Genomic DNA, 27,232 nt, shown 5'->3' on the forward strand with positions numbered 1-27,232 from the left:
GACTATGTATATGTGACTCGTACACTTTGATGTAAGTAAAAGCCTGAGTTCGAATAGATAAGGAACCAAAAGCTGGTGCGTTGGGTGTACGACTTCTGTCGTACGTAGCGGCATTCACAACAATGGAGTTCATAGCTCAAGACATGGTTAAATGATATCTTTTTATTGGCATTACATGATTGAATAAAAAGTAAACGTGGCCACAGGTTGTTCGTCTTTGTGATGAATGACTTGATTTGTAATAGCCCGATTTTCAAAAATGTCGAAAACTGTGGTACGAGATCACCAAATTCAGAAAATAAGCTCGTAAATTTTATTATCAATAATTACGAGCCAAATATGATTTTAAGAGATTTTAAATTAGTAATTTGTATTTTATAAAAATTTATTAAGTCAAGAAATTGAGAAAACAGTATCGAGACTTCGATATTATAAACCGAGCCGTAAATATTTTTATAAATATTTACGAGTGTCAATATGGTAGTGTTAAAGTTTCACGAAAAATTTTAATGTTTTAGCGATTAATTAATTAAAAGGACTAAATTGAAAAGATGCAAAACTTGCTAAAGTGATTAAATAGCTTAACAATTAAATAAGGAAGGACTAAAAGAGAAAATGGACCAATTTAGGGGCTAAGATGACATACCATTAAAAAAAATCTAAGATTTTTATGTATTAAGGACAAAATTGGAATTACAATAAAGTTTATGTGGCCAAATTTTATTTTAAGCATTTCAAGACCATTTCTTCTTGAAATTTCGGTGGGAGACAGCCATGGAAGAGGGTTTGGAGCTGGTATTCCATATTTTGGCTTCAAGTAAGTTTAATTCTTGCTTTGTCCTTGAAATGTTTATATTTTTAGACTTTTACAATTAGGTCCAACTTAGTATTCTACTAGTTTCTCATTTTTTTGAAAGTTTTGGAAGATACTAATGATAATTTCATATGATTTTTGTTATTTTGTGATGAAATTGAGATGTTAATGGATGTTTAAAGGTGTTTTATTAAAGAATTTTAGATGAAAACATGTTTTAGGGATTAAATTGAAAAGTATTGAAATCATGGAGAAATTCTAAAATTTCATGGAATCTATGGGCTGTTATTGATATGTATGAGAAATACTAGGCTTGAATCAAGGATTATATTGCAAGAATTTCATTTTCCAAGCCTAGGGACGAAATTATCATGTATTAAAAGTTTAGAGTCAAATTGGTAATCAATATATTACACTAAACAGTTTTGGGCAGCAGCAGTGGTCTGACTTTGAAAAATCACCAAAAATTATGGGAATTGAATTAGAGGGTGAATAAAATATGAAATTAAAGCTTATTGAGTCTAGTTTCTCATAGAAGAAACGGTGTAAGTAATGAAATTGTAAATCATGAGATATAATAGATTTTGTGAGACAAGGTCAGAATGAATTCGGGTTCCCCTGTTCTGAATTTGGAAAATCATTACAAATTGTACAAAAATGATTATGAGTTATAATTTATATTATTAGAATACTTAATGAGTCTATTTTCAGAATAAACCAATATAAATATCATCCAAATTCTGTACAATGAGATAATTAATTTTTAGTGAAGAGTGGTCGGAACTGTCGGACAGCAAAACAGGGGAAACTTTAAAGAATAAACTGTACTATTTGGCTGAACCAAAAATTCTGAAAATTTTATGGTTAGAAGGTATGTGAGTCTAGTTTCAGGGAAAATTAACGGATCTTAATTTGGAGCTCTGTAGCTCTGGATAAAAATAATTTAGTGACTCTGACTCGGATAAACAGCTTTGAATATACATGTGAGTGAATAGTGAAATTATAGCTAATGTTGTTTAAGTGTGTTATACACATTAAGGATGTGGAATGGAGAGGAGGAGGAGGAAAATTGGGAAGTATATGAATGATTTGTGTATAATTGGTCATATGCTTGATTATAATTGATAAACGATGAAATAGAAATAATGCTTATATTTGTGCATTATTGGTTTTGGTTTAAGCTCATGTGTGAAAATAAAGTTTCATAGTATGTGTGTATCGTATATTCGGTATATGATTTGACATGAAATAATTTCATGAATGGTTTATCATGTGGTTAGTTCCAAAAAGAGTTATGTTTAAATATACTAGCTTGTGACTATGGTTGAATGATATGTTTATATCTTGTGTGATGTGCATAGGAAACAAGTGTGGTAAGATAATGAAATAGTAAGTTCATATGGCCGAAATTTAATGATTAAATGTTAATTTCATGAGTCATGTAATGTATGATGAGATATATTTATTGATGAAATGAGAATAAAATAAAAATGCGAAAATTGAATAAATGATCAAATTGAGCGGAACGCCGGATTTGAGTACTTCTGATCAAGTGACAAAGTGATAGGTGATAGCTTCGGCTACACTTATCTGATCAAGTGACAAGTGGAAAGTGATAAGTGATAGCTTCGACTACACTTATCTGATCAAGTGACAAGTGGAAAGTGATAAGTGATAGCTTCGGCTACACTTATCTGATCAAGTGACAAGTGGAAAGTGATAAGTGATGGCTTCGGCTATACTTATCTGATCAAGAGACAAAGTGATAAGTGATAGTTTCGGCTACACTTATCTGATCAAGTGACAAGTGAAAAGTGATAAGTGATAGCTTTAGCTACACTTATCTGATTAAGAGACAAAGTGATAAGTGGCTACACTTATCTGATCAAGAAACAAAGTGATAAGTGGCTACACTTATCGATCGAGACAAGTGATAAGTGATCATACGTAAGACCATAGTTATACTATGGCAAAGTGAAAGTGAAGTACTCAATTTTCCGTAACTGTTCCTAATTTGATTAAGGATGGTAAGTGACAAATGGGCCCAAATGAATTAAAGTAAATGAATAAGTGGTAGTGTATTTATACCGGGATGATGTTGTTATTTAAGCTAAAGTGATATTTTCATTGCAAAATTAAGAATTTCATAAATGTGTTATTGAATGATATAATCGATAAACGTTGAGTTAAATGGTAAATACGTATTAGTGTTAAACTTAGTGACATTGAATTGTACGTGAATTAAATGGAAATTGCTAGTGATATGATCTAAATTGTGAGCATGAGAAATTGCGAATTAAATGAAATGGAAATGAAGCATTGAATTGTATGAGTATGTACCGGGTCTCGTAGGCCCTAATTATTATGATTATAATATTTTGAGGATATATTGTGAAAAGTTATAGAAGCATTCTAATTATTTTGAAAGTTTTAATTTAGTTGAAATTTTATAATTCGGTTAAATACGTTTACAAGTGTATGTGTTTTGGTAATGCCTCGTACCCTATTCCGGTGTTGGATACGGGTAAGGGGTGTTACATGATTACTATTTAATAGTAGTTGATTTTTCATGAAGGAAAATGTAATGGTTACCATGAGATAAAATAAGATCATATTAGGAGAGCAGATATTATCTCAAAGAGATTAAGGATATCCTATAAGGGTAACACACTTATGACAAGGTCATTAGACGAGTACTAAATAGATGCTTTCATAATGACACGTCATTAAGGAGAGCTCAGTCATCATACTATAGTGGAATGACTTCATGACTAAATGAGTTTATAATAATAGGTAAAAAATTAAAAATTAATTATAAATCATTTGAGCCCTAATTAAATATGTCCAATTGGTCCCTCCGCTAGCTTGTTGAAACCAAAAATGAATTGCACTTTTAAATCGAAATGTATAAAATGAATAGAAATAGATAAATGGGAAACATTCAAGAATAATTATGGTTTTCTCCGAAATAGAGAAATTGAATCATTTAGAAATAAATGTAAGTTTCTCAAAATGGAAATGAAAATGAAAATAAAAAAATGATACATTTGCAAATGTACATGGATTACTCAGAAATGGTCAAAAGAATGAGTTTATGTTTTTAAGCTATTTTGAAGCCCAAAAATGAAAAATAAATCATTCGATGGCCACGTTCCATATTTATCAATTCACACAATGTCAATATGATGATATCATTAACTCTTTAATTGAGCTATGAATTCCAATGTTGCTAGTAAAGCATGCCATATACAAGTCATGTACCCAACATACCGGCTATGTGCTCGATCATCTTTAAAGCATAAACATTTACTTATATTAAAGCACATGAGTTGCATACACATGGTCAGTTATTAACTCAAGATTTAGGTAAATCACACCATGAACGTCACAAGTGAATTAATTCACAAACAGATTCAGAATCAATTCATCTTGGGTCTAGTCCAATGTATCATTCTACTAATGAATACATCTATGTCTCTACTCGTGGAGTCAACTGCTCTAATAACCAAGACTAGTTATCTCCCAAATTGGAATTGTAGACGACATAATAATCATTCTCAGTATTTAAATCAAATGCTCACTTTGATTCTTTTACGAGATTATGGATTCATTTAAATTATCTACTGAAGTAAGTTGTCTTTCTCGCAATGTAAACGTTTTTACAATGCAACTTATCTTCAGTTTGAACTTTAGACAATCAATGAGCTAATATTTGTTTGTCACAATTTTGCTATGTATGCAAAATATAAAAGATAGAAAATACAAAAGACATAATAGTGAAATGTGAAATTAACTTTATTTATTTATTCATCATTCAAATAAATATAAAACATATACATGATTACTAAAATATTGGCACATTTCCCAACACCAAAATCTACCATTTTACACCATTTCATGATGTCAAATACCAATGTTTCCATATCACTTATTAAGTCAAACAATATATCATCCCAAACACATTATTTCAACCTTCGAATCATTCAAATTTTGGCCATTCATTTGCCACAAATATAACTTACCACGATGACCTTATACTTATTCACATATTAAACATCATACTAAAACATCCAAATCCAACATCAATATTGGTTCAAACTCATGAACCTACAAAGTAAACACATTTATGTTACAAGTTCCATATGTATATCATGAAAACATTCCAAGCAAGCATTGCATATATGAACCATTCTCCTTGACATTCAAAGATAGACTCTTTTATATATCAAAACCTATATACATGCCACATAACCCAGCCTAAAACGGTCAAAAGCCTACCGAGACTAAGCTGGATAATGTGAGCCTTGAAGATGATCCAATAGACACGTTTCACAAAATGCCAACAATAGAAAACATAGAATGAAACAGAGAAAGCATTAAATATGCTTAGTAAGTTCATATAATCTAAAACAATAAACTCACCTTAAATCACAATTAACATAACGAACTAGCTAATTATACAACTTTTTTGTCACCACATTTCACATATACAAGGTGAGTATACCACATTCCATCATATAATACTTCATTTCAGTTCATACTATACAATTCAATACCAATCCATCATAACATCCATTTAATTCAATTAAATGTTGTTTGATCAGTATCATCAAATTTTTATCTATTATAGTTACATTATTCAATCATCATATAACATATCAATCTAGTTCATTGTCATTCATTTAGAATCATTCATTGTATCTTATTTATATCATTCCAACAACATATAACATTTCCAATTAAACACATATCACCATTATGTCATTTCCCTATTTCATTAATTGATTAACCCGTTAAACTATATCAAATGTAACTCGAATACTCGGGTACCTACACCACACCAAAGAGCATTGTAGTGCTAGCACCGAAGTGCAAATAGAGACACCAAAGTGTAAATAGGGGCACCGAAGTACAAACAGGGGCACCGAAGTGCAATCTCCTACGAGCGCGCAACTAACCCTATTGGCATGTAAGTCGTATCCTAACTATTTACTAAGTTCAAACGAGCAATTATATAGAACTCAAAACCTTTACATTGCCGTAGCATTATCATGAACCATATCATATATCAACAGACTATATTCATTCAATATTTCACATTATTTGTAATTATCACATTCGTAGAACTTTGCAATTTAGTCCAAAACTCACCATATGTACCATTTTGCAAATAATTCAAAATATAATATGCGTTCAAAAGTCTCTAATTGAGTAAATATCCATTAAAACATAAACTTCCCATATGAAATTACCTAATAAAATCAACTAGCAAATTGAATCGTACGGACTATTCAGCAACTTTTCGTTTTTCCCAATTATTCTCTCGTCGATCCAAATATTGATCTATATGATAATTAATTTCAAATAATCAATTCAAATACCTTATATTGTCTAAATATATGCATATTCACTTTTAATTTCATATTACAAAATTTCCCTAAACTTTTACATTTTATTCAATTTAGTCCTTAAAACCGAAATTATCATGTCTTTCACATTTAAACCCTGTTTTACAACCCTATTTCAATTAGATCCTTCTAAAACCCTCTAAATTTAATAATTACAGAAATTTCATGACAATTTTGAAATAATTACATTTTAGTCCCTAAACCCAAAACTAACAAACTTTATTTTACAGTTTAGTCCATAATCAAATCTAAGCTACAATCAAGCTATTTAACATAAAAATGTAAAAAAAAAACCATCAATGGAAACATTTTAAAACTTTGATAGTTTTACGATTTAATACTTGGGTTAGCTAGATTAAGCTACAATGATTTCAAAAACATAAAATTTACGAAAAACGGGTTTCATTTTAACTTACATGCAAGAAAAAAAGCTTAGTCGAATTCTTTAAGTTTCAAAATTGGTGATTTCGGCAATGGAGAGAATAAAAGATGAAGATGGCTTGGTGTTTTCATATTTTTTTATGTTTAAACATATCTTAATTACTTAATAACTTATTTTTAACATATATCTTAATACAAAACCAAGCACTAACCTTCCCACTAACTTAAAAGTGGGTAATTTTTCACTTAAACCCTCAAACATTTATTAGTTAAGCATTTTAATTAATAAAAATTAATATTGATTAATTTTTATGATTTTTATAATTTAATCCTTATACCTTAATTAACCACTAATTCAGTAAAATTACCTAACCAAAATTCAATTCAATTATACAATCACTCAGTTAGGGGTGAGTATTCGACCGAGTCGAATCGAGTCAAAAAGTTTCAAGTTAGTTGAGTTGACAAATCCTATTTTAGCAACTGAACTCAATTTGAATTTTTTTCGAAGCAAATCGAATCAAGTCAAAAAATTTTGAGTCAAGTCGAGTCGAGTTAACGAATCCTATTATTTATACTCAATGTTGTGTTTACATGGACTGATTATTTAACTAGTAGACGAAGTACAAGATTATTTAACTACATAAACAATATAATGGTTTTGCCTTTTAACTTAATAGGTAAACATTTATCAAAACGATGTAGTTTTGCCTTTTAACTTAATGATTTTGACTTTTAACTTTAGAAAAGGTAAATATTTATCAAAACGACGTAGTTTTGCCTTTTCTTATTTAGATTTTCGGATAACTCGAATTGTGTAATTCATATTCGAGTTTACAATTCGAGTTAAACCGAAAAACTTGATTTTTTATTCGAGTTGATCCGAATAACTCAATTAACTCAAATAACTCAAACTATTTAATTCAAAATTTGAATTTTTATCAAGTTTTTCGAAACGAATCGGATTTTGCTCACCCCTACACTTAGTAAGTATTTAATAAAAAAATTTATGAGCTTGGTTTATGGAAATGAAATCCTGATACCTCAATTTCCAAAATCACTGACTTTAGGATCAAACTACTTATACTTTAACTAATTGTCCAATTAACAAATTTATCAGATCAAAATCCAATATAACATTCTAGTAAACTAGTAAATATTATTAAATTATACTTACTGACTCGATCATCAAAATACGGGGTTTCAAAACTACCATTTTTGGTATCACTAAAAAAAAGAGTTGTTATAGTCCTCTTGTGGTTTCTTGTCTCCTTAATATTAGCTATTGTCGCACTGTTATCACAATACAGAGTGATAGCTTTTCTTATACCAAGATCGAGTTCATAATCCGTAAGGAACTTTCGAAGCTATATTGCTTCTTTGGTAGCCTCAGAAGTAGCCACATATTTGGCCTCCATAGTGGAGTCAACATTACAACTTTGCTTTACACTTCTCCACATAATGGACCCACCGCCTAGGACAAAAACACAGTTTGATGTCGATTTCCTCAAATCCCGACACATTTTGAAGTTATAATCAAAATATCTGATAGGAGTAAGATCTCTTCCGAAATACATTATCATATAATCCCTCGTTCTCCGTAAATACTTGAGTATATGGTTATGTGTTTGCCAGTGTCTTGGTCTTGGATTAGCCTGATATTGACTTACCAACCCTATTTCAAAACAAATATTTGAGCGTGTGCATAACATAGCATAAGGAACATTGTGCCTGAGTTGGGAAATTTAATGCATGAGTTAATTACTAGAGGGCCAACCATATCCCAGTTGTGTTGTAAAAATATTGTCAGGTATCCACCAGAACTTGAAGCTTTAAGAGATCCTAATTCAAACATTGTTTTTTTTTTTAAATTTCCTCATAAATGAATGGGGGATTTAACATATATTTTAAATTCTCCACTATCCTTGGAATCTCTAATCCATCTAAGAAGTTTTCAATGTCGTGTACACTATTTGGATCTAGTTGATTATAAATACTTTTGAGATAACCTTTATAAGATTTTCCAATATTCTCTTGATTCTCACATAACTTACATTTATGGTCCCTAATTGTATATATCATATTCTTATTTCTTCTTTTATTAGCTATAAGATAGAAATATATGGTGTTCCTCTTTCCTTTAATGATCCAATTTGTTCTTGATTTTTGAAGTCACGGAATCTATTTTTCTTCCAGTACTTTCTCCAACTTTGATCTAATGTATCTTTCATCTTCAATGGATTTAAGGTCCTTGATACTAGCTTGGGCAATTTCCAATTTCTCCATTAAGGCTTGTTTTCTCTTATTCGTGTCTCCAAAACTTACCTTGTTCAATTCCCTCAGTTTATCCCTTGTAACTTCTAATTTGGATAGGAGTTTGTATGTCAAGAATGCATTTACTCTTACTTCTTAGGCTTTTTTTAATTATATCCTTTCAAGTGATTCGCATAACCATATTGCTTCAAAGTGGAATTTCATCTTTTGAAGCTTGTTCTTTTGTTCACGTCAAGTATTAGCATGCTATGGTATGATTCTGCGATGGGTAGATTGGCCAAGTGTGCTTTAGGGAGATTCTCCATCCACGCCACATGATCTCTTTATAATGTCCTTTTCACTCCTATTGTTTGTCCATGTAACTGTTCCTCTATGCATTATGATTTCAACGAGGTTACTTTCATTTATGTATCCTGAAAAGCTCTCGTAACTCATGATCTCTTTATGGATCGTTGAAAATTTTTCTTCTTTCTCGACACTTGATTGAAGTCACCAATGATGATGGCACGAATTTGTGTTGACTAGTTTAGCTACCTACAAGATTTGGTTCCGAACTTGTCTCCTTCTTTGTAGTATTGGATGCCTATAACATTCGATGAACCAACATGGTTTAGAGTTTACATCGTAGACACAAACATAGATAATATTTTCAATAATGATTATAGGGCATGATGCAATAAATATATATTTTATTAATAAAGCATAATTTCTATAATTAATGTGATATTTATTTTTATTACTTGGTATTAATTTTGTAATAAATTTATGTGTTTAATTACTAGATAATTTTTTATCGAAACTAAGATATTGCATCCAAATTCCATGAAATATTTTCTAAAATTTCATCTCACCATTGTAAATTAGAATTCAAAGGACTCGTATTCAAACTTGAAAACTTTTTTGATTAATGAACTTAAATCTAATAGAATTTGATTTTACTATAGAAAGTCAACAATTCAATATTAAATAAACTAAAACTTAAACTAACTCAAACTTGAAAATTTGCACAATTTAAAATAATTTGAATATAAACTTTTCAAACATGAAGTTATTAGAATTCAAAATTATTTGAATAAGTAATCCAAATTACCAAGAATTGTAACTCAAAATATCTTTAATATAAAATAAATTAGTAATTCGAACTTGAATTAACCAAAAGTTGAACTAACCCAAACTTAAAACAGTATGAATTTTAAATAATTTGAACCTAAAATTATTCAAATACGAAATTAGTAACAACTAATCCAAATGAACTGAATAAGTAATAATTAATTGAAAAATCCAAACCCTAAATTCAAATAGCACAAAATCCAAAACAACTTCAAAGTTATCTGATTCATGAGATAACCAAAACTGAAATATTAATTTCACACCTAATAAGTTTTGAATTCATAGCAGCCAAACAAGGCCACAAGGTCCCAAACTCTGCTCAATGCACGCACACACACAAGCAAGCCTGCACTCAGAAAATTATGCTTTCCCTTGTCTGACTTTACTCAAAACCCGCGAAAAAGCTTTCGAATCAAAATCACACATTAAACCGCCCTACAAAACGTTCAATTCCCGGAACATCTCACCAACGGCAAATGAAACCGATCCAAGCAGCAAACGGGTTCAGTTTCCGAGTCGGATTCTCCGGCTACAGCGGCCACCTCAGAGTCGAGCCTCTCTACACCGAGGAGCGTGATAACCCTATCAAATCCCTCCCCGACTTTGTTCTTGTAAGTTCCTTCTTTTCACTTATATCATATTCAAACAGCTAACTATTGTTTGAATTTTACATTCCTTTAATTTTTGTCGAAGTTCAGAGTTGCTTTGCTGGTGTCTAGGGTTTCGTAGTAACTTCTTTAAATATATATATATATATATATATATATATATATTTGTGTTTCAGCCACCTGCGTTTCCGACGGAAACACCTGAATCGATTGAGGAGCACATAAAGGAGAAATATCTTTTGCCAAGATTAGACGGGGATGCTTTCTCTCCTGAAAAAGCTGGAAAGCAATGGGATTTTGACTGGTTTGCCAGGGCAAAAATACCATTGGAGCCATCAATGCCAAGAGCTATAATGGTTCCAGTTTGGGAATTACCTTTTAGACGGTGTAAGGAGGGATCAACTGAAGGAAAGTGGGAGCCTAATTCAATGCAGGTAGGATTTGCATTTGCTACTATTATATTTTGTATGCATTCCCTTGAGAAAGTAAAACCAAAAAAAGGGCTTATTTGTCCCCTTTTTTATGGTTTTGAGACATTGACCAGTGGTATAGGATTATTTATTTATTTATTTCATTAATAAGTAGAGCTGGAATCTTATATTGTTTAGGTGGACGTATCAGACATAATAATTGGAGGTGAAACTCGTGGATCTTTTCCACGAGCGTCTAATGGTGCAGCCAATGATATTGTGAGAGGAAGCATTAATAACCGCCCTTTTCGTCCAGGAGGCTTGGAGGATCAATCTTTAGAGAGGATATTTCCTGATGGTGCATCTAATGGTGAGTGGGTTCGTGAGGTGCTAAATGGTGGTCCTGCTCAGACAATTCCTCCAGGCTTTAAGCAAGGGTTAAAACTTGGTGATCTTATGGTGATCTTCTAATTAAACCATTGAACTTGAATTTATTTTCTTTTTAGATCATAACTTTTTCCTGTTCCTAATTCTTTTGCATCTCCAATTCGAAGTCACATCCTTGCTCATGGAATGTTTACAAGGACCAAAGTGCACCTGATGACACATCAGTTGGAAATTTGGTTAGTCTTCTGCATTGCTGTATTCTAATCCCCTTGAAACTACTACCAGTCGATTTGTTATTGGACTTTGTTTTGCATGTATAGTGTCTGGACTGAATGAATTTCAACCTGGTGTATCTCATGAAAATAATACAAGTATCATATATATGGTGTGAGTTTCCGAAAAACATTTATGAAAATCGTTACATGTCTTATGTATAATCCGTGCCTTGCATCTTCATGGTGTTTGCAGAGTGAGTTGTCTGTACAATTTGATGACTTGTTCAAGAAAGCTTGGGAAGAGGATGTTGCAGAACTTGACAAAGATGGTATGCATCACTCAAACTATCTTCTCTTCATTTGTGCAGATATTTGTAAAGTTGTGGTCTCATGGGCAAAAAAGTATGAAAGTACTTGAAGAGCTTTTTCTTGCTTTTGTTGGGCTAATGAAAAACAAACTGTATCTGACTATCTATGCATGATTGAGATTTAGTTGCCATTAGAGAAGCGTTCATGCATTATTCTTCTTTTATTTTTTCTGGGCTGCGGGTGGCAAAGTTAGCAGATGATAGTAATAGGTCTTTTCATGTTCTCGGAAACTGACTTGTGGTGCATCACGGTTGTTCTAGATCTGGAGGTTGCCTACTTGCTAAAAAAGTTCTAACCCTTTTTGCAATTGTGGATTGTATATTCACTCGAATTCATTTGGGCAAATGTTTGAAAAAAAACCCTATATTGTTATCATGAGAGGAATTTTGCATATGTAATCAAGATATTTTTATTTTATTTTATTTGGAATGACATTAAGTTGCTTGTGGTTGTCACAATCCTTTGGATCCTTTTAACAGTTGGGTACTCTATTTGAATCTACCTTGGAAAAAAAAGTGCTGGTCCATGTCTACCTTGCTAAAGAGTGACCTTTCTCAATATATATGACCCTGCCCCTTTAGAAGACAAGTTGTCAATTGAACATCTTGCTTTTTTCCATTTTGGTTTGCTAGTTTACCCATGTAAGAAATGCTGTGAACTTTTAACCTATGAATGAAAATTTCACTTCCATTTTACTCATGTTCAAACATGATTTGCAAGCTAGAGTCCAAGAATATTTGTTTGATTGATATATTTTGTTCCCTCTTATTTGTTCATGTAATCCATTGGTTTTGTTGCTAACTTGTATAGAAGGGCATTCAACAGAATCAGATTCTGTTAAGTCAGAAGCTGAAGCAAACCAAGTTGATGTTCTCAACACTCTTGATACTGGATCATCTGCTTTGGATGAGATTTTGTCAGTTGAAGCTGAAAAAGTAGATAATGGCAGGGATGAGGGTGGTCAGCAACAAAAGGAGGTAAAGTAGTTGAGAAAGCAGTTTCCAACATCTTGTCACATATGGAGCACTCCCTTCCTGTGCAACCTTTATTATTTTTATTACCTTTTGGCAATGATTTGTTACTTAAACCATTCATTTACAGGCTTGGGCTGTTAGTGGAGGTAGTGAGTGGATTGCTGATCAGTTTTATGAACTAGTTCCTGACATGGCAATTGAGTTTCCTTTTGAGTTGGATACATTCCAGAAGGAGGTACGTACCTTGAAATTGATTTATCATTTGATTGAAATAGAATTTTTATGGTTAGGGTCGAAAATGATGTTTCCATACTTCTGAAAATAATTGATCCTTTAACTTCTAATAAAAATGGATTCTTTTACATGATTCATATTCTACTAAGAATCTGTTCTTTAGTGGATCCTGTCTGGTCAAGTGATCCAAAGTACATCTAAATGTCAATGCCATCCTTTTGGTTTTTTTATTGCTCAAGCTTGTACGCTGCCAAAGTGTAATATCTCTGTTGCACTTTTCTCCCCATTTACGAAGCATTGAGCAGTGCCCTTTTGCAGTTTTACCTGACTGGATTAATTTTTGTTTTTTTCCATTTTTGAGGGCTTGATGTATTCTGTTTATTTGACATTTTGATTTGAATTATCTGTTGAACTGAATAGAAATAGGTTTTCACAAGTGCTTCAAAGAAATCCTTCTTTCTTTGGAGTTTGTTTCTATTAGCACATGTGGATAATATAATTGCCTTAAGGTCATCCACTTATAAAACCTTTGTATGGGTTGCTTCTCTCTCTTTTCCCCCCCAGCTTATGACTTGCAGTCTGTTTTGCCTACAAGGACATCTCTTTATCTTCTATAACAAACTACTCACATTAATATTTTGATTTTTTTTGGTGATGATTACAGGCTATTTATTATCTGGAAAAGGGGGAATCTGTTTTTGTGGCGGCACATACATCTGCTGGAAAGACAGTTGTAGCAGAATATGCATTTGCTTTGGCATCAAAAGTACGTTAATTATTTTGGTTTTTGCTTGTGAATCTATAGACGTTTTGATTTTTTGATAGCCGGAGATGTGACAAATTGCTCACATTGATTAAGAACCTCAGGCCATATCTTTTTTATTTTCAAGTTTCTGAAGTTCTATGCCGAATTTGGTTTAGTTTCAAGATTTTTGATAAGTTTTCATGTCATGCAGCATTGCACTAGAGCTGTGTATACTGCTCCAATTAAAACAATCAGCAACCAGAAGTATAGAGATTTCTGTGGGAAGTTTGATGTTGGCCTTCTCACAGGTGATGTTAGTTTGAGACCAGAGGCTTCTTGTCTCATCATGACAACTGAAATATTAAGGTCAATGCTTTATCGAGGTGCAGATATTATTCGCGATATTGAATGGGTAAAGGGGTTGCTTTTTGTAGCATTACTTTACATAGTAGTTTCATTACTTTTTCTGCTGAATGCTCTTGTTAGTTACTTTCTCTAATTTGTGAACATGATATTTAAGATGTTTCTTTCTGTTGTGACTATATAAATGTAGGTTATATTTGATGAGGTGCACTATGTGAATGATGTTGAAAGAGGAGTGGTTTGGGAAGAAGTCATAATCATGCTTCCAAGGCATATTAATATCATCCTTCTTTCAGCCACGGTACTTTCTCCTCTAGCATTAGAGTTCCCTATAAGCTTAGTGCTTGTATGTATTACAAACTTGGAACTTTTACACCTTTCTTTTGGGATCCTCTATCTTGAATAGTGGAGAGAGAATTACGGTGACTGGGTGAAGCACCCTGTACTGTTTGCCTGATGAAACCTGATACTATTGGTGATGATCATCGGCGATAGATTATAATCTTGATGATTTCCCTCTTGTGGCTTTAAAAAATTAACAATTAAAACGATCATTCTTGACGTTTACCATTCGGTTCTTTAATATATTTTGTTTCCTTAATAAAAAATTCCATTCTTTGTTTATCTTTATACCTCAATTCGACATCCTGATGTCAGTGTAAAATAATATATAGGTGCCTAATACAATTGAGTTTGCTGATTGGATTGGTCGGACAAAGCAAAAGAAAATTCGTGTCACTGGGTAAGTAGTAAATCTCTGTTCATGGCTGAAGCTAGATGTATCACTAGTTTTTTTCCGTTCCAAACTATTGGTATTCACTTATTTCCTTTGCTCCTGCCTTCTTTGGTTTCTTTTTTGCTGAAAACTTTAGATACTGCCGAAAAGATCTATGCTATCCGTAAGGGTTAACTTCTGACACTAGCTTCCTGTTGGATATTCCATTTTCAGAACAACAAAAAGACCAGTCCCACTGGAGCATTGCCTGTTTTATTCCGGAGAACTTTACAAAATATGTGAGGGAGAAACTTTTATACCTCTGGGACTAAAGGCTGCTAAAGATGCTTACAAGAAAAAGAATTCCAGTGCAACTAGTGGTGGGACTGGTTCATATAGTGGATCTTCTACAGTTCAGGATGGGGCTAGAGGTCAGAAACGTGAACCTTTTAACCGAGGGAAACAAAATAAGCATTCTGGTCCCCAAAATTTTGGGAATTATACTGGAACTGGTTGGGGGAATCAAAGTAATGGAGGTGGCCAGAATAGTTGGGGCTCTAGGAGAACAACTTGGTTGATGCTTATTGACAAGCTTTCAAAGAAGTCACTATTACCTGTAAGTTTCATTGTACTATCATTTTGCATATGGTCTTTAACTGTGCAGCATGTTTGGTTTAGTTTGTATTTTAAAAAGATGATAATGACTTCTTAGTTCGTTTCTTTGTTTCTCCTGTCTTAAACAAGAAATGGAATGCAAAACACAACAATTTAAAAGAGACTAACAACTCACAAAAAAACTTCTAGAAGCAACAAAGAGGCAAAGAGTGCTGTCAGATATATATCTGCAGTATTGTTCATTTCTGATATATAAACGCTTTTTTTAATGGGATTGTATTTCAGTTCTAATAACTGCCAGAAAACTTGCAATGTTCACTGCAATCGACCTTCTTCTAGAAGCAATAAAGAGGCAAAGAATAGGAAAAAAGTGCTGTCAGATATATCTCAGCAGTATTGTTGATTACTAATATATATTTCTTGAAATGAGAGTGTATTTAGTTCTAATAACTGCCACAAAAATTGCAATGTTCACTGCAATCAAGCATCCAGTTTGATCCATTGTATCATTGATTTCTTGATCTCAGTGACTGTTTTAAGTGGACATCACTTTCTGGTGATCACGTCTGAGAAACAATAAGTCTGGGGTGTTCATGCTACTTTTATGTTCATCCTTAATCAATGCACTTTTGCATTGCCAATTTTACCAGGACTGTTTGAATTTATTCCCTAGATGCCTTCATTAGTTATCAAAAAATGTTTACAGAACCACGCAATGTTTCTTCCTCCCCACATTTTTACCCCTTCTTTCTTAACAGTTTTACTATTGCCAATTATGTAGGCGGTTATATTTGGTTTCTCAAAGAATCAATGTGATAAATCTGCTGACAGCATCTCAGGAACTGACCTCACTAGTAGTTCTGAGAAAAGTGAGATTCGAGTATTTTGTGATAAAGCTTTTTCACGGCTGAAGGGATCTGATCGTAACTTGCCTCAGGTTTCATATTCTACATATTCAATTTTTACTTTTGTATAAATCCTTTTTATTTCAGAAGTTCTAATTTGATTGAGATGTAGGTTGTCAGAGTTCAGAGCTTTCTTTGCAGGGGAATTGGCGTACATCATGCAGGTTTGCTTCCAATTGTTAAGGAAGTTGTTGAGATGCTCTTCTGTCGAGGTGTGATTAAGGTAAAAGCATTCAAGTGCTGTTCTGGTTTGATGCAGTGTAAGATCTACATTTTATTGCTTGGCTTTCAAAATGATGCTGCATTTTGTGTTTGTAGGAAACTATTTTGGAGCCTATCTTGGTTTGATGTTATTAGGAGTTTGTTTTAGCATGTATTTTGCTTTCTTTTGGATAGTTTAGATGGGCAAATTTGTAATTGCTTGTTATTTTTGTAGGTTTTGTTTTCAACAGAGACATTTGCAATGGGGGTTAATGCTCCAGCCAGAACGGTGAGTGATATTTGATGTTGTCCTATTGGTGCCAAATAGGATTGCAGTTACATATCGCATAGCCTGGACTGCCATCTTGGGTTGCTTAATTAGATGGACTCACGACTGAGTTTGTCTATTCCAACTTTTGAATGGAATATGAGCCTACAAATTGTTATTTTGCACAAGATGTCCTCTCTTTTTGTGCTTGTATTTTATTATTGCCAAATGCTAATATGTGCTTTTACACAAATTAGCACATTTTATTATAGAAGCATAAGTCTTCTTTAACCTATGCATGTTGGAATACTTCTAGATGCTTTCTTTAATGTGATTTTGACTTGGATTAAGATTTTTTGAAGGTTGTATTTGATACATTAAGGAAGTTTGATGGCAAGGAATTTAGACCGGTGCTTCCTGGGGAATACACTCAAATGGCAGGTCGTGCTGGCAGAAGAGGACTTGATAAAATTGGTACAGTTATTGTGATGTGTCGTGATGAAATCCCTGGAGAGCGTGATTTGGAACATGTTATAACTGGAACTCCAACTAAGCTTGAATCTCAATTCCGATTGACATACATCATGATCCTGCATCTCCTTCGTGTCGAAGAACTGAAGGTACTTCATAGTTTTGGAGTGAACAGGAGCTATTTATCCACTGCATGACTGTTTCAGTTTTTGCTGGGCATGGATGATTGACTTTTTTTAATATAGGATATTGCACATCTTCGATTTTTTTCATTCATGCTCCATGATCTCTAGTATATTATGGTTTAGTTTTAGCAGCTTTCCTTGATTTTCATTTTTCTTTTCTTCTGCCAGGTTGATATTTGATTTGATATAAACCCCTTTTGGGTTCTGTTTAGACCTTGTGCAAGTGGGGGGGGGGGGGGGTTTCTCCTTTTTGGAGTGGTGTGTTTATTAACGACGGTAATGAGGATGCTTATCAGTAACTTGTATTTTTTTTTAAATATTGAAAAAGGAACTTATATTACTAATGAACAAAAGAAAAGTATCTCTTTTTGCGTTAGAAAACTAGACAGTAACATGCTTTTTTATGTCCTAGTGAAATAGTTTGTCACTCTTTAAGGCTAGATGTGAGGTTCTTTTAATACTAATCCTAGAATATTGTTGACAGTAACATGCTTGGCCTCAATTTTTAGGCGTGTTGGGTCCAAAGGATCTAATTTAACGTTGCATAGTAAAAAAGTTGGTGCTCTCTTTATCTGCAGGCATGTACTGATCTTTAGGGATTTTATCATTTTTCCCGGATAAAATATAATTATACTATACAAAGTTTAGCTATCTGTTTGTTTACTTGCATTGATTGGAAAATATAAGTGAACTTTGATTCCAGGTAGAGGACATGTTGAAACGAAGTTTTGCTGAATTTCATTCTCAGAAGAAACTTCCAGAGCAACAGCAACTACTATTGCGGAAGCTTGCACAGCCAAAGAAAACTATAGAGTAAGTGTTTGCATGGTAAAAACTTGATTGCCAACATGTCTGTGAGGTTTGAATGTTTTCCTCCTGCAAAATATGCTTTTGTTACTTGTGTTAGTGCACATTTTGGTAGTTCAGCTGTTTTATAAACTGATACTAATCTAGCTGTACTGTTTCTGTTCTGTGATTTGACCAGTTCTATATTTGGGGATTATACTGCATTGGTCATAAATCCTGTGTTGCATGTTTACTTCATTTCAGCTGACAAAATAAAATAAAAGGCTTAAACCACTTTTCTTACTGCTGAAATAGCATAGAAAGACAAACAGTTTTGATTCATAAAGTGGATAAAGTTTTGATTCTTGCTGTAATTTCAATGGCATTCTATGAAAAGGAATCCAAGTCATTTAAATTTTGATTTCTGATGTAAGTAGCATTATCATAATGCACTAATTTGAAATCATTTTTGAAGTTTAATAATTGGTGTATGGCTTTCAGCATTATCTCTTTGTCTATAGCTCTTTTCATGGTTGATATTTATCCTCATTTTTATTTGTTGCAATTTGCATGTATAATTAAGGTTCAGCTCTTTTGAAGTTTGGTATTTATCCTCACTTTAAAAGTCTCCATTTGCTTGTAGATGTATTAAAGGTGAACCAGCAATTGAAGAGTACTATGAGATGCGTGCTGAAGCTGAGGCACACAGTGAACAGATATCAAAAGCTGTCATGCAGACTTCTGCAGCACAAAAATTTCTTACCCCAGGGAGAGTGGTTGTGGTCAAATCTCAGTCAGTGAGTTCTTTCAATTTAGTTCTTTGCATGTTTGAGTCAAGTCATAGTTAGGTGCTCCACTGTTTGTTATGCTCTTGTAACCTCTGTCAAGAACATATATTTAGAGAAAGATGCTTTACTTCTGACTGAAGGAAGCTTGTCTCTGTCAGTATTAAAGCATTGATTTTGGGGCCAAGTTTCATTGTTCATGCAGCTGAAAGTTGGTACACTAAGAATTTCTCATGTATCTTTCCCCTCCCCAACAAACCAAGAGAAATTTTGTCTTGTGCACTTATTGTCTTGATGATTGTCATCCTACTTGGAGCTTATATTGTTTGGAATTTTTTTCCTATAAGATGCATAATTTTTGCAACCTTTGAAGCAGAGAATGAACTAATCATACAATAAAAGCTGGTTGATTTTCAGCATGGTCGTTTATGCTTCTTCTACATTAACTCACATGAAGTGAAAGTGAAATTAAAATCCAGTCATTTTGATGTTGTGGAATGTTCTTTCCACCTGTATAGTTTACTGCCGCTACAGCATTCTATGCCATATTTAGGTTTGGTTTTGCTGTTATCTCTTGTTTGAGGGTCTTATTTGTCTTACTCACATTGAACCATCTAAGGTGTAGCCTTTTTCATTTCATTGTTTAGTCATGGATACTAAATTTATGCACTTAAAATTGACAGGCGCAGGACCATTTACTAGGAGTTGTCCTGAAATCATCTTCTGCCAATAACAAACAATATATTGTGCTACTTCTTAAACCTGATGTGCCATCAATGACTCAAAGTCCCTCAGACAGAAGTAACTTGCAAGACAAGAAAGGTGCCGACTTCGATCAAGGTTATGTGCTGCCACCAAAATCCAAGCGTGGTCTTGAAGAAGATTACCGCATATCTGCTGGTCCACGTAAAGGGTCAGGTATCATCAACATAACACTGCCACACCATGGTGCTGCTGCAGGAGTGACTTTTGAGGTCAGAGAAGCTGAAAATACAGAATTCTTATGTATATGCAATAGCAAGATAAAATTGGACCTACCTGGACTTCTTGAATTTGTTAGCAATGCAGCTTTCTCCCACACAGTTCAGCAGCTCTTGAAATTGAAGTCTAATGGAAACAAATATCCTCCTGCCTTAGATCCAAAAGGTATGGATGTTATTTTATCCTTCGGAATGTTGATATTTGGGGGGAATTTAGCTGCATTTCTTCCTTTTGATAGTTTCTTAGAGTTGCAAATGAAGCTAGGACGTTCAGCAACTTGCATGCTCTGCTTTATCTATGAGATATTTTATTGTACATGTTCTCAGAAACTTAGGAATACCAACAAGCACTTTTGCAGCTTTGTTGACTTAGGACAATGATAGTGTTTCAGCAGATCTGAGGTGAAAACAATCAAAACACGAGGCCTCTTGCTAGTTGCTCTCTGTTTCTCATAGGTTATTCTCCCTACCTAGTGGACACAATGATTTCCAGAATTTAGGATAATGATTCTCGTTGAGGGTTTCTTTTAAGCCTCGTCTACTAACTCCGTTTTGCTTTTCTTTCACTAAGTATGCTCCTTTTGATGTTGTGATCTGTGGTCATGGTTTAGGATTTTCTGTTAATCAAAAGAGACCTTTCTAATAGTAATTCTTTTCTCAGATCTAAAATTGAAAGACATGGATCTCGTTACAGCATACGACAAATGGACCCATCTACTGCAGAAAATGTCACAGAACAAATGCCATGAATGTATAAAGTTGGAGGAGCATATTAAGTTAGCCAAAGAAATTAAGAAGTATAAAGAGGAAGTTAATGCTCTTCAATTTGAACTATCTAACGAAGCACTCCTACAGATGCCAGAATTTCAGGGCCGGGTATGCCCTTGCAATGTGCATATATCTTAGGCCATTCTTCTGCTATGAATAAGATGGATTTTCTGATGTGGATATTTATTTAGAATCTTTTATAACGCTTAAAGCTTCTTGCAGATTGATATTCTGAAAGAAATTGGTTATATAGATGAAGACCTTGTGGTTCAAATAAAAGGTCGTGTTGCCTGTGAGATGAATTCAGGGGAGGAATTGATATGCACAGAATGTTTATTTGAGAATCAACTCGATGACCTTGAACCCGAAGAGGCAGTGGCTTTAATGTCTGCCTTCGTGTTTCAGCAAAAGAACACTTCCGGACCTTCTCTTACTTCCAAACTCTCTCAGGCCAAACAAAGGTTATCTTCATCTCCATTTTCTCTTTATGCATGTGAAGTCTTGCATGAAGTTTATTTTGCAGAGATTATTTTGCTAAATATTCTCATTGCAATTCTGATGTAATAAATGTGCCAGTTTTATGCTTGAAATTTCTTTTACAATATTGGTTTGCTTAATATCCCAAACACTAACGTAAGTACATAAGAGCTAAGTTGTGCTTCAGCTGGTGTCCTTGCAAGAAATTATAGATATCACTTCTGAGTCATTATTGACACTTAGATTGAATCAAGGGTTCTGTTGACTGAACCACAGCTGGAGTGGCAAAGGACTTGTGTTTAAATATTGGGTCAATCCCTGGATAACCCCTACCCCTTATTTTAAAAAAGAGAAAAAAAAAAAAAGAGAAAAGCTTCCATCTGTTCATTCCTTGCCATGATATGGGTGAGAATTTAACCTTGATAATTTTTTCCTCCAGGTTGTATGACACAGCTATAAGACTTGGTGACCTTCAAGCAGAGTTCAAATTACCAATAACGCCCGAGGAGTATGCACAAGAAAATCTCAAGTTCGGTCTCGTTGAAGTGGTTTACGAATGGGCAAAGGTTTCATAACTTAAGCATGCTGATTAGACCTTGATCTGGGTTTTAGTTTGTCATCCTAATATATAATTATATATCCTCCTTGTTGCAGGGAACCCCGTTTGCAGATATTTGTGAGCTCACGGATGTTCCTGAAGGCCTTATAGTGCGAACAATTGTCAGGCTGGATGAGACCTGTCGCGAATTCAAAACTGCCGCAGCTATAATGGGTAATTCATCGCTTTACAAGAAAATGGAATCTGCTTCCAATGCCATAAAACGTGATATCGTTTTTGCGGCTAGTTTGTACATTACTGGAGTGTGATATGTATATTGTTCTGTGATTAATGATTCACATAGTTAAGTTGATAGATCCTTAATCAAAACGATTTTTAACCATTTTACCTTAGTTCTAGAAGCCTACATATTGAGATTTATTTTCCCTTCAGATCAGGATACCATTGACCTAGTTCGCACGACCAACTTTGATCTGTACATTTGATGTCCTTAAAATCATCATAAATTTTTCCTTGATCTGTTTCAGAAAGGATTAGTCTTTGATATACTGGCCATTTTTAACTCCAATAGCCGGGTTATAAAACTGCCACGTCTCATTTCTTTATTATTATATATATTTATTTGTATTTTAAACTAAAAGTGTGCGTCTTTCTTTTAACTTTATTTGTGCAGTCTAAAATTTGTATCGATAATGTATGAAATAAATTTTTATGGGTAAAATATAACCAAAGAGTGAAGAGTGTCTACCATCCACTTTCGAATGCTTGAATGCTGAATTTGAATTTCAAACGCAATGCGTTAGAAATTTAGATCGATTTTACCAATTTATTACGTATTGAAAAAATAAAATGATTAAATTCTTTCACTTTTTAATGGTATAAGGATTAAACAAGTTACTTTTACCTAAAAAACACATTCATTTATATTTATTGTCAACAACATACTGTAAGCAATACTTGATCAACATCATCTAGTTAAGATAACATAACCGTGAATACTGGTTCTTAAATTATTTTCAACCTCGTAATCTAGAAACACATTACAGGAGATAAAAGAAAGACAATTGAGAAACACTGCTGGTTCATCAAATTCATTGATCACTCCTGTTGGGCTTGTCTGAAGCAACATAAGCCTGGAAAATCAAAGGGATAGAGTAAACGTAGTTAAGAGCCAGTCATTTTCATTAGATGCTAACTAATGAGATGAATCAAAGTTCTGTTGGTAATTTTTACCGCATCCAAAGCAGCTGGAATCCAGTCGTTAGTTGCTGGATTTCCCTTACAAGAGGCATGGCAGCTGGTGTCTAAATCTGGTTCCAAATTAAAGTTTCTGCCATTGTCGTTCTCTACCTTTATGAAACCTGTTCCTGTCTGAAAACCGAGACCCATCATAATTAGTCTTTTTTCCCCCATTTTTTTTGGCTTTTGATCATAACTGGAAGAGAATAAAAAGGGGAAAACTTATGAAAGGTTGTCATTGTACCGTGTGGTGGTGTTTGTCGACGCAATTGAGATCCTTATAATATTCAGTCTCCACAAATTCTTCTCTCACTTCACTTCCATTGTAAACTATTTTCTGGTTTCAAAATTTGAAGACAAAAAAGAAAATCAGGGAAGAAAATTTGTAGAAGTAAATCTGCACCCAACAAATGAGATAGATAAATAACAGCACAGTAGAGCATTTGATTAAGAGTTAAATTATATTTTGTCCCTCTATTTAGAATATTGACAAATTGATGCTTATATATTAGATTAAAAAGTAAATAGACCATTCTATTAAAAATTCATTTATTTTTGCTATTTAAAATAGATCTTTACATGTACACATGATATGGTACGTGTCATTGTCCCATTATTCTGTCAACCACGTTGTTTTTAATAGTATAAATGGATGAAATTTTGAAAAAAAAATAGTTAATTTACTCTTTGATCTAACATATGTAGATCAATTAACTTATTTTTAAGTAAAATAACTCTTAGTGCTGAACTTAATTGAGGCGGATAGGCAATACAAGCATTAGTGTTTTTAAGAGAAACTTAACATCTAAAGCCTTACGTCAACAAGCGTTTGTAGTCCAACGGTTAGGATAATTGCCTTCCAAGCAATAGACACGGGTTCGACTCCCGGCAAACGCAGTTTTAATTGTTTTGGGTTTAAGACGGAAAAAAACAGACCTGGGGATCATTCTCTAGACGTTGAAACTCGAGGTATTCAGGGATACCGGAATCAGCGGCGGCAAGAGCGTCGACGTAGTTGGAAGAATAGTCGCTTCGTTGAGGCTTAGTGTGACGTTTAGGTGCTGTGTGATCAAAGTAATCCCTGGTCTGCTCCTCCAATTTGGCCTCTTCTTCCACTGACAAATGTACATCACTCCTATTAGGCCTCCTATGGCACTCCATTTTGCTTCTCTTCCTTTACTTTTCTGAAGACCTATAAGGTCGGCTTTTATTGGCGAATGGAAAGAAAGATATTTTAATTATTGCTTGATATTTTCCCCTTTTCTAGCTTTCATGTTGGCACCCAATTTTTGACCCATAAAATATCTTCACAACCATACCTTATCCACTTGCCACCTATCAATCTTGTATTTTTCAAACCTAAATGTGTACCACTTTTTTGTTTCCAGAAAAAAAATTAAAAAAGTCTACAGTTTGGACCCATAAGTTACTGAATATCGTTGTAATTGCTTTTTCACGCTCATCTTGCATCTAATTATTCAATTTTATTTATTTCAATATCTCAAATATAATTTAATGGTTGAAAATATTAACTTTACATTAATCATTCATTCAAATATTTTTAATGTAAATCATACCACTAAGCTTTTATTTCCAATTAATTGAAATTCATTTTAAACATTATGTTAAATAAATTTAAAACTCAAAAATATAAAAAAACACACTAAATGATTTCGTTATTCAATAATCATAATATAATCTAAAAATATAATTTTTATTTTCGTTATCTTTTATAGTCATATATACACCTTAATAACAATCGACTAATGTGACTCGAATCTAAACTACACTTGAGGTGATGAATTCTTTAACCATCAAGCCAATATACAAGTTCTTTTACGTATTTTTATAACCATATTTTAACATCAAAATAATTACACAACTATAATTACTGAAATAAAAATGTAGCTAAGAGTTGCGAACTATATTTTGAGGTTACAACATTATAAGTAAATATTCAGTAATTATTTTCGAGGTTAATGCAACTGTAATTATTGAAATGAATGAAAAGAGATCCATAATTACGAACAAAAAGGATTTACTTCATAACAATAAATAAAAATGTTGATGTGTCGCATAAATGATAATATCATCACTTACCAAAAAAAAATTCACTAACTAATGTTTCCTAAAATGTATGAAAATCTCCTTAGATGATATATATGATATGATGCTGAAAAAAATATGGTAGGATATAAATATTACATATTATAATTTACATAAATCATTTTTTTAAGTAAACTCATATATTCAAAGATCGGCAAACAAAAAATCACCCATGAGAAAGTCGTTTGCTTTTTATTTTCTTGTTTTTGCCTAATGGTGGTGTTAGCCTCTGGATTAGTTACCACCCGCCTTTTTCTCCTGCCCATCAACCTTTTTTTTCTTTCTTCTTCTCATTCATTCCATGTGTCTTCTCTCTTTTCAGTTTACAGATCTATTTTGTGGGTATCTTTGTTGTCTTCACAAGTTGTAAAGGATAGATGACAGTGCCTATCATCGTTCAAACACCACCAACCACCGGCAATTTCTTTTAGAAAGCTCCTCGTTGACTTCTTAATCTGTTTATGTTTTAAGAGTATTTTAGAATAATAAACGATTACATAAGTCGGTTTGGACTTATGTTGTCTTAAGATTTATATGTTTCTGTTTGTTTTTCCATTGTTTAATAAATATTCACTTTTAGAAGTTTTTGTCTACTATTGTAGTGCGCTTTTTAGTCTTGCTTTTGCGAGTGATTTTAGGGTTGGTTTTGTCACCGTCCTCTCTAGTTTGGTAGATGCTCGGTTCTTTTTCCGATTTATGTCCGCCGCTTTGGACCATCCGAGGGTGATTTCCTTGTTGTATTAAGTATAACAGCCTGTTTTCATTGAAATCGGAAGAGTGGTTTCGGGACCACAAATCCGAGCTCGAAAGAAAATTTATTTTAATAATATTTTATGGTCTGCATTATGATAGAAATATCGTATGAAAATTTTGTTAAGAAAATTTTTACCGATTACATGATTAATTGATAAAATGACCAAATTGCATGAAATGCAAAAGTTGAGTTCTAGTAGCTATAAGTATCAAATAGCTATGGAATTCAAAGTTTGAGGTCCTTATATGACAAATAGACTATTAAGAGAAGTTAGTAGATAAGGATGATGATTCATCCATGGAAATTTAATTAAAGAAAAGGATGAAATTGGAAAGAAAAGATATTAAAAGATGATAAATGATTAAATTGAGAAAATATCATCTTTTTCATCATCTTTCCCAAATTCATTCCATGGAAACCCTAGCTAAGAGAAAATAAGCTTAAGCAAGCTTTCTTGGTTTAATTAGGTAAGTATTCAAGTCCCATTTTTAGTAATTTTTATATTTTCGAGATTGTAATAGCTTAATTTAGCTATCTCGGAATTAATTTGTAAAGATATCAAATTATTAAAGTTTTTCCATGGATGAATATAGTTGAATTATGAAGTTTTATGGTAGAAAATGAAAGGTTGTTGATAGATAAACAACTTTTGTTAAAGGATTTTGATGAAAACATGATTTAGGGACTAAATTGAAAAGATATAAAATTCATGAAAAATTATGATTTTCGTGAAATACATGGACTATTATTGTTATATGTAAAATTTAGCTAGGCTTAGAATAAGGATTAAATTGCATGAATTTCATTTTCTGAGCCTAGGGACGTGGATATGAATTGTGTTAAATTGATGTTAAATTTACTCGCATAGATCCGGATGGACCAAATACGGAGCTAGATCGAGGTAAAGAAAAAGTAACAAATTAGTAGTGTACAAGTTCACGAACATTGTCAAGGTAAGTTCGTGTAACTAAATTTGTATTTTTATATACTTGAATTGAATGCTATGTATGAGAATTATGTAATTGTCATGTATATGAATTGGTCACGTGTCTGATAACAATCGATAAGTATTAAATCTTGTATGAATAAATGAGATTTGATGGATACAGGGTTCTATTCCCGAATT

At 33.0% G+C, this 27,232-nt stretch overlaps 2 protein-coding genes and 1 non-coding gene across 5 annotated transcripts; 2 read left to right on the forward strand and 1 right to left on the reverse strand.

Moving 5' to 3' along the window:
• The first annotated feature begins 10,248 nt into the window (after nucleotides 1-10,248).
• LOC105788733 (DExH-box ATP-dependent RNA helicase DExH11) lies at nucleotides 10,249-22,537 on the forward strand. Of its 3 annotated transcripts, none has more exons than XM_012615766.2 (23): nucleotides 10,249-10,598; nucleotides 10,772-11,029; nucleotides 11,204-11,464; nucleotides 11,560-11,628; nucleotides 11,861-11,936; nucleotides 12,787-12,953; nucleotides 13,078-13,185; nucleotides 13,849-13,950; nucleotides 14,141-14,341; nucleotides 14,483-14,593; nucleotides 14,967-15,034; nucleotides 15,242-15,623; nucleotides 16,404-16,559; nucleotides 16,640-16,750; nucleotides 16,964-17,017; nucleotides 17,359-17,616; nucleotides 18,356-18,465; nucleotides 19,082-19,235; nucleotides 19,907-20,369; nucleotides 20,865-21,079; nucleotides 21,194-21,432; nucleotides 21,888-22,014; nucleotides 22,103-22,537. In XM_012615766.2, the coding sequence occupies exons 1-23, from the start codon at nucleotides 10,464-10,466 to the stop codon at nucleotides 22,313-22,315; spliced, it is 4,038 nt and encodes a 1,345-aa protein (XP_012471220.1). In that variant the 5' UTR covers nucleotides 10,249-10,463; the 3' UTR covers nucleotides 22,316-22,537. The 3 variants fall into 3 exon arrangements, with proteins under 3 accessions (XP_012471220.1, XP_052483468.1, XP_012471221.1); XM_052627508.1 differs by having other exon boundaries at nucleotides 12,790-12,953; XM_012615767.2 differs by having other exon boundaries at nucleotides 12,802-12,953.
• A 368-nt stretch (nucleotides 22,538-22,905) lies between these two features.
• On the reverse strand, nucleotides 22,906-24,457 carry LOC105788735 (uncharacterized). The gene is made up of 4 exons (XM_012615769.2): nucleotides 24,183-24,457; nucleotides 23,491-23,583; nucleotides 23,241-23,378; nucleotides 22,906-23,140 (listed from the first exon to the last, which is right to left on the reverse strand). The coding sequence occupies exons 1-4, from the start codon at nucleotides 24,405-24,407 to the stop codon at nucleotides 23,099-23,101; spliced, it is 498 nt and encodes a 165-aa protein (XP_012471223.1). The 5' UTR covers nucleotides 24,408-24,457; the 3' UTR covers nucleotides 22,906-23,098.
• TRNAG-UCC (transfer RNA glycine (anticodon UCC)) lies at nucleotides 24,072-24,143 on the forward strand. The gene has a single exon. It is a non-coding gene; the product is annotated as a tRNA-Gly (tRNA).
• Nucleotides 24,458-27,232: the final 2,775 nt, after the last annotated feature.

Source organism: Gossypium raimondii, chromosome 2 (genome assembly GCF_025698545.1).
Source record: "Gossypium raimondii isolate GPD5lz chromosome 2, ASM2569854v1, whole genome shotgun sequence".
Classification (NCBI taxonomy): domain Eukaryota; kingdom Viridiplantae; phylum Streptophyta; class Magnoliopsida; order Malvales; family Malvaceae; genus Gossypium; species Gossypium raimondii.

Excerpts from the sequence above, each read along its gene's own strand:
- LOC105788733 (XM_012615766.2), top strand. The coding sequence starts at position 10,464 with ATGAAACCGATCCAAGCAGCAAACGGGTTCAGTTTCCGAGTCGGATTC. Across the intron at positions 19,236-19,906 it reads TTGTGGTCAAATCTCAGTCA|GCGCAGGACCATTTACTAGG; the intron begins GTGAGTTCTTTC and ends TAAAATTGACAG. Across the intron at positions 20,370-20,864 it reads TCCTGCCTTAGATCCAAAAG|ATCTAAAATTGAAAGACATG; the intron begins GTATGGATGTTA and ends TTCTTTTCTCAG.
- LOC105788735 (XM_012615769.2), bottom strand. The coding sequence starts at position 24,407 with ATGGAGTGCCATAGGAGGCCTAATAGGAGTGATGTACATTTGTCAGTG. Across the intron at positions 23,584-24,182 it reads GTCTAGAGAATGATCCCCAG|AAAATAGTTTACAATGGAAG; the intron begins GTCTGTTTTTTT and ends TTTTGAAACCAG. Across the intron at positions 23,141-23,240 it reads TTCCAGCTGCTTTGGATGCG|GCTTATGTTGCTTCAGACAA; the intron begins GTAAAAATTACC and ends TTGATTTTCCAG.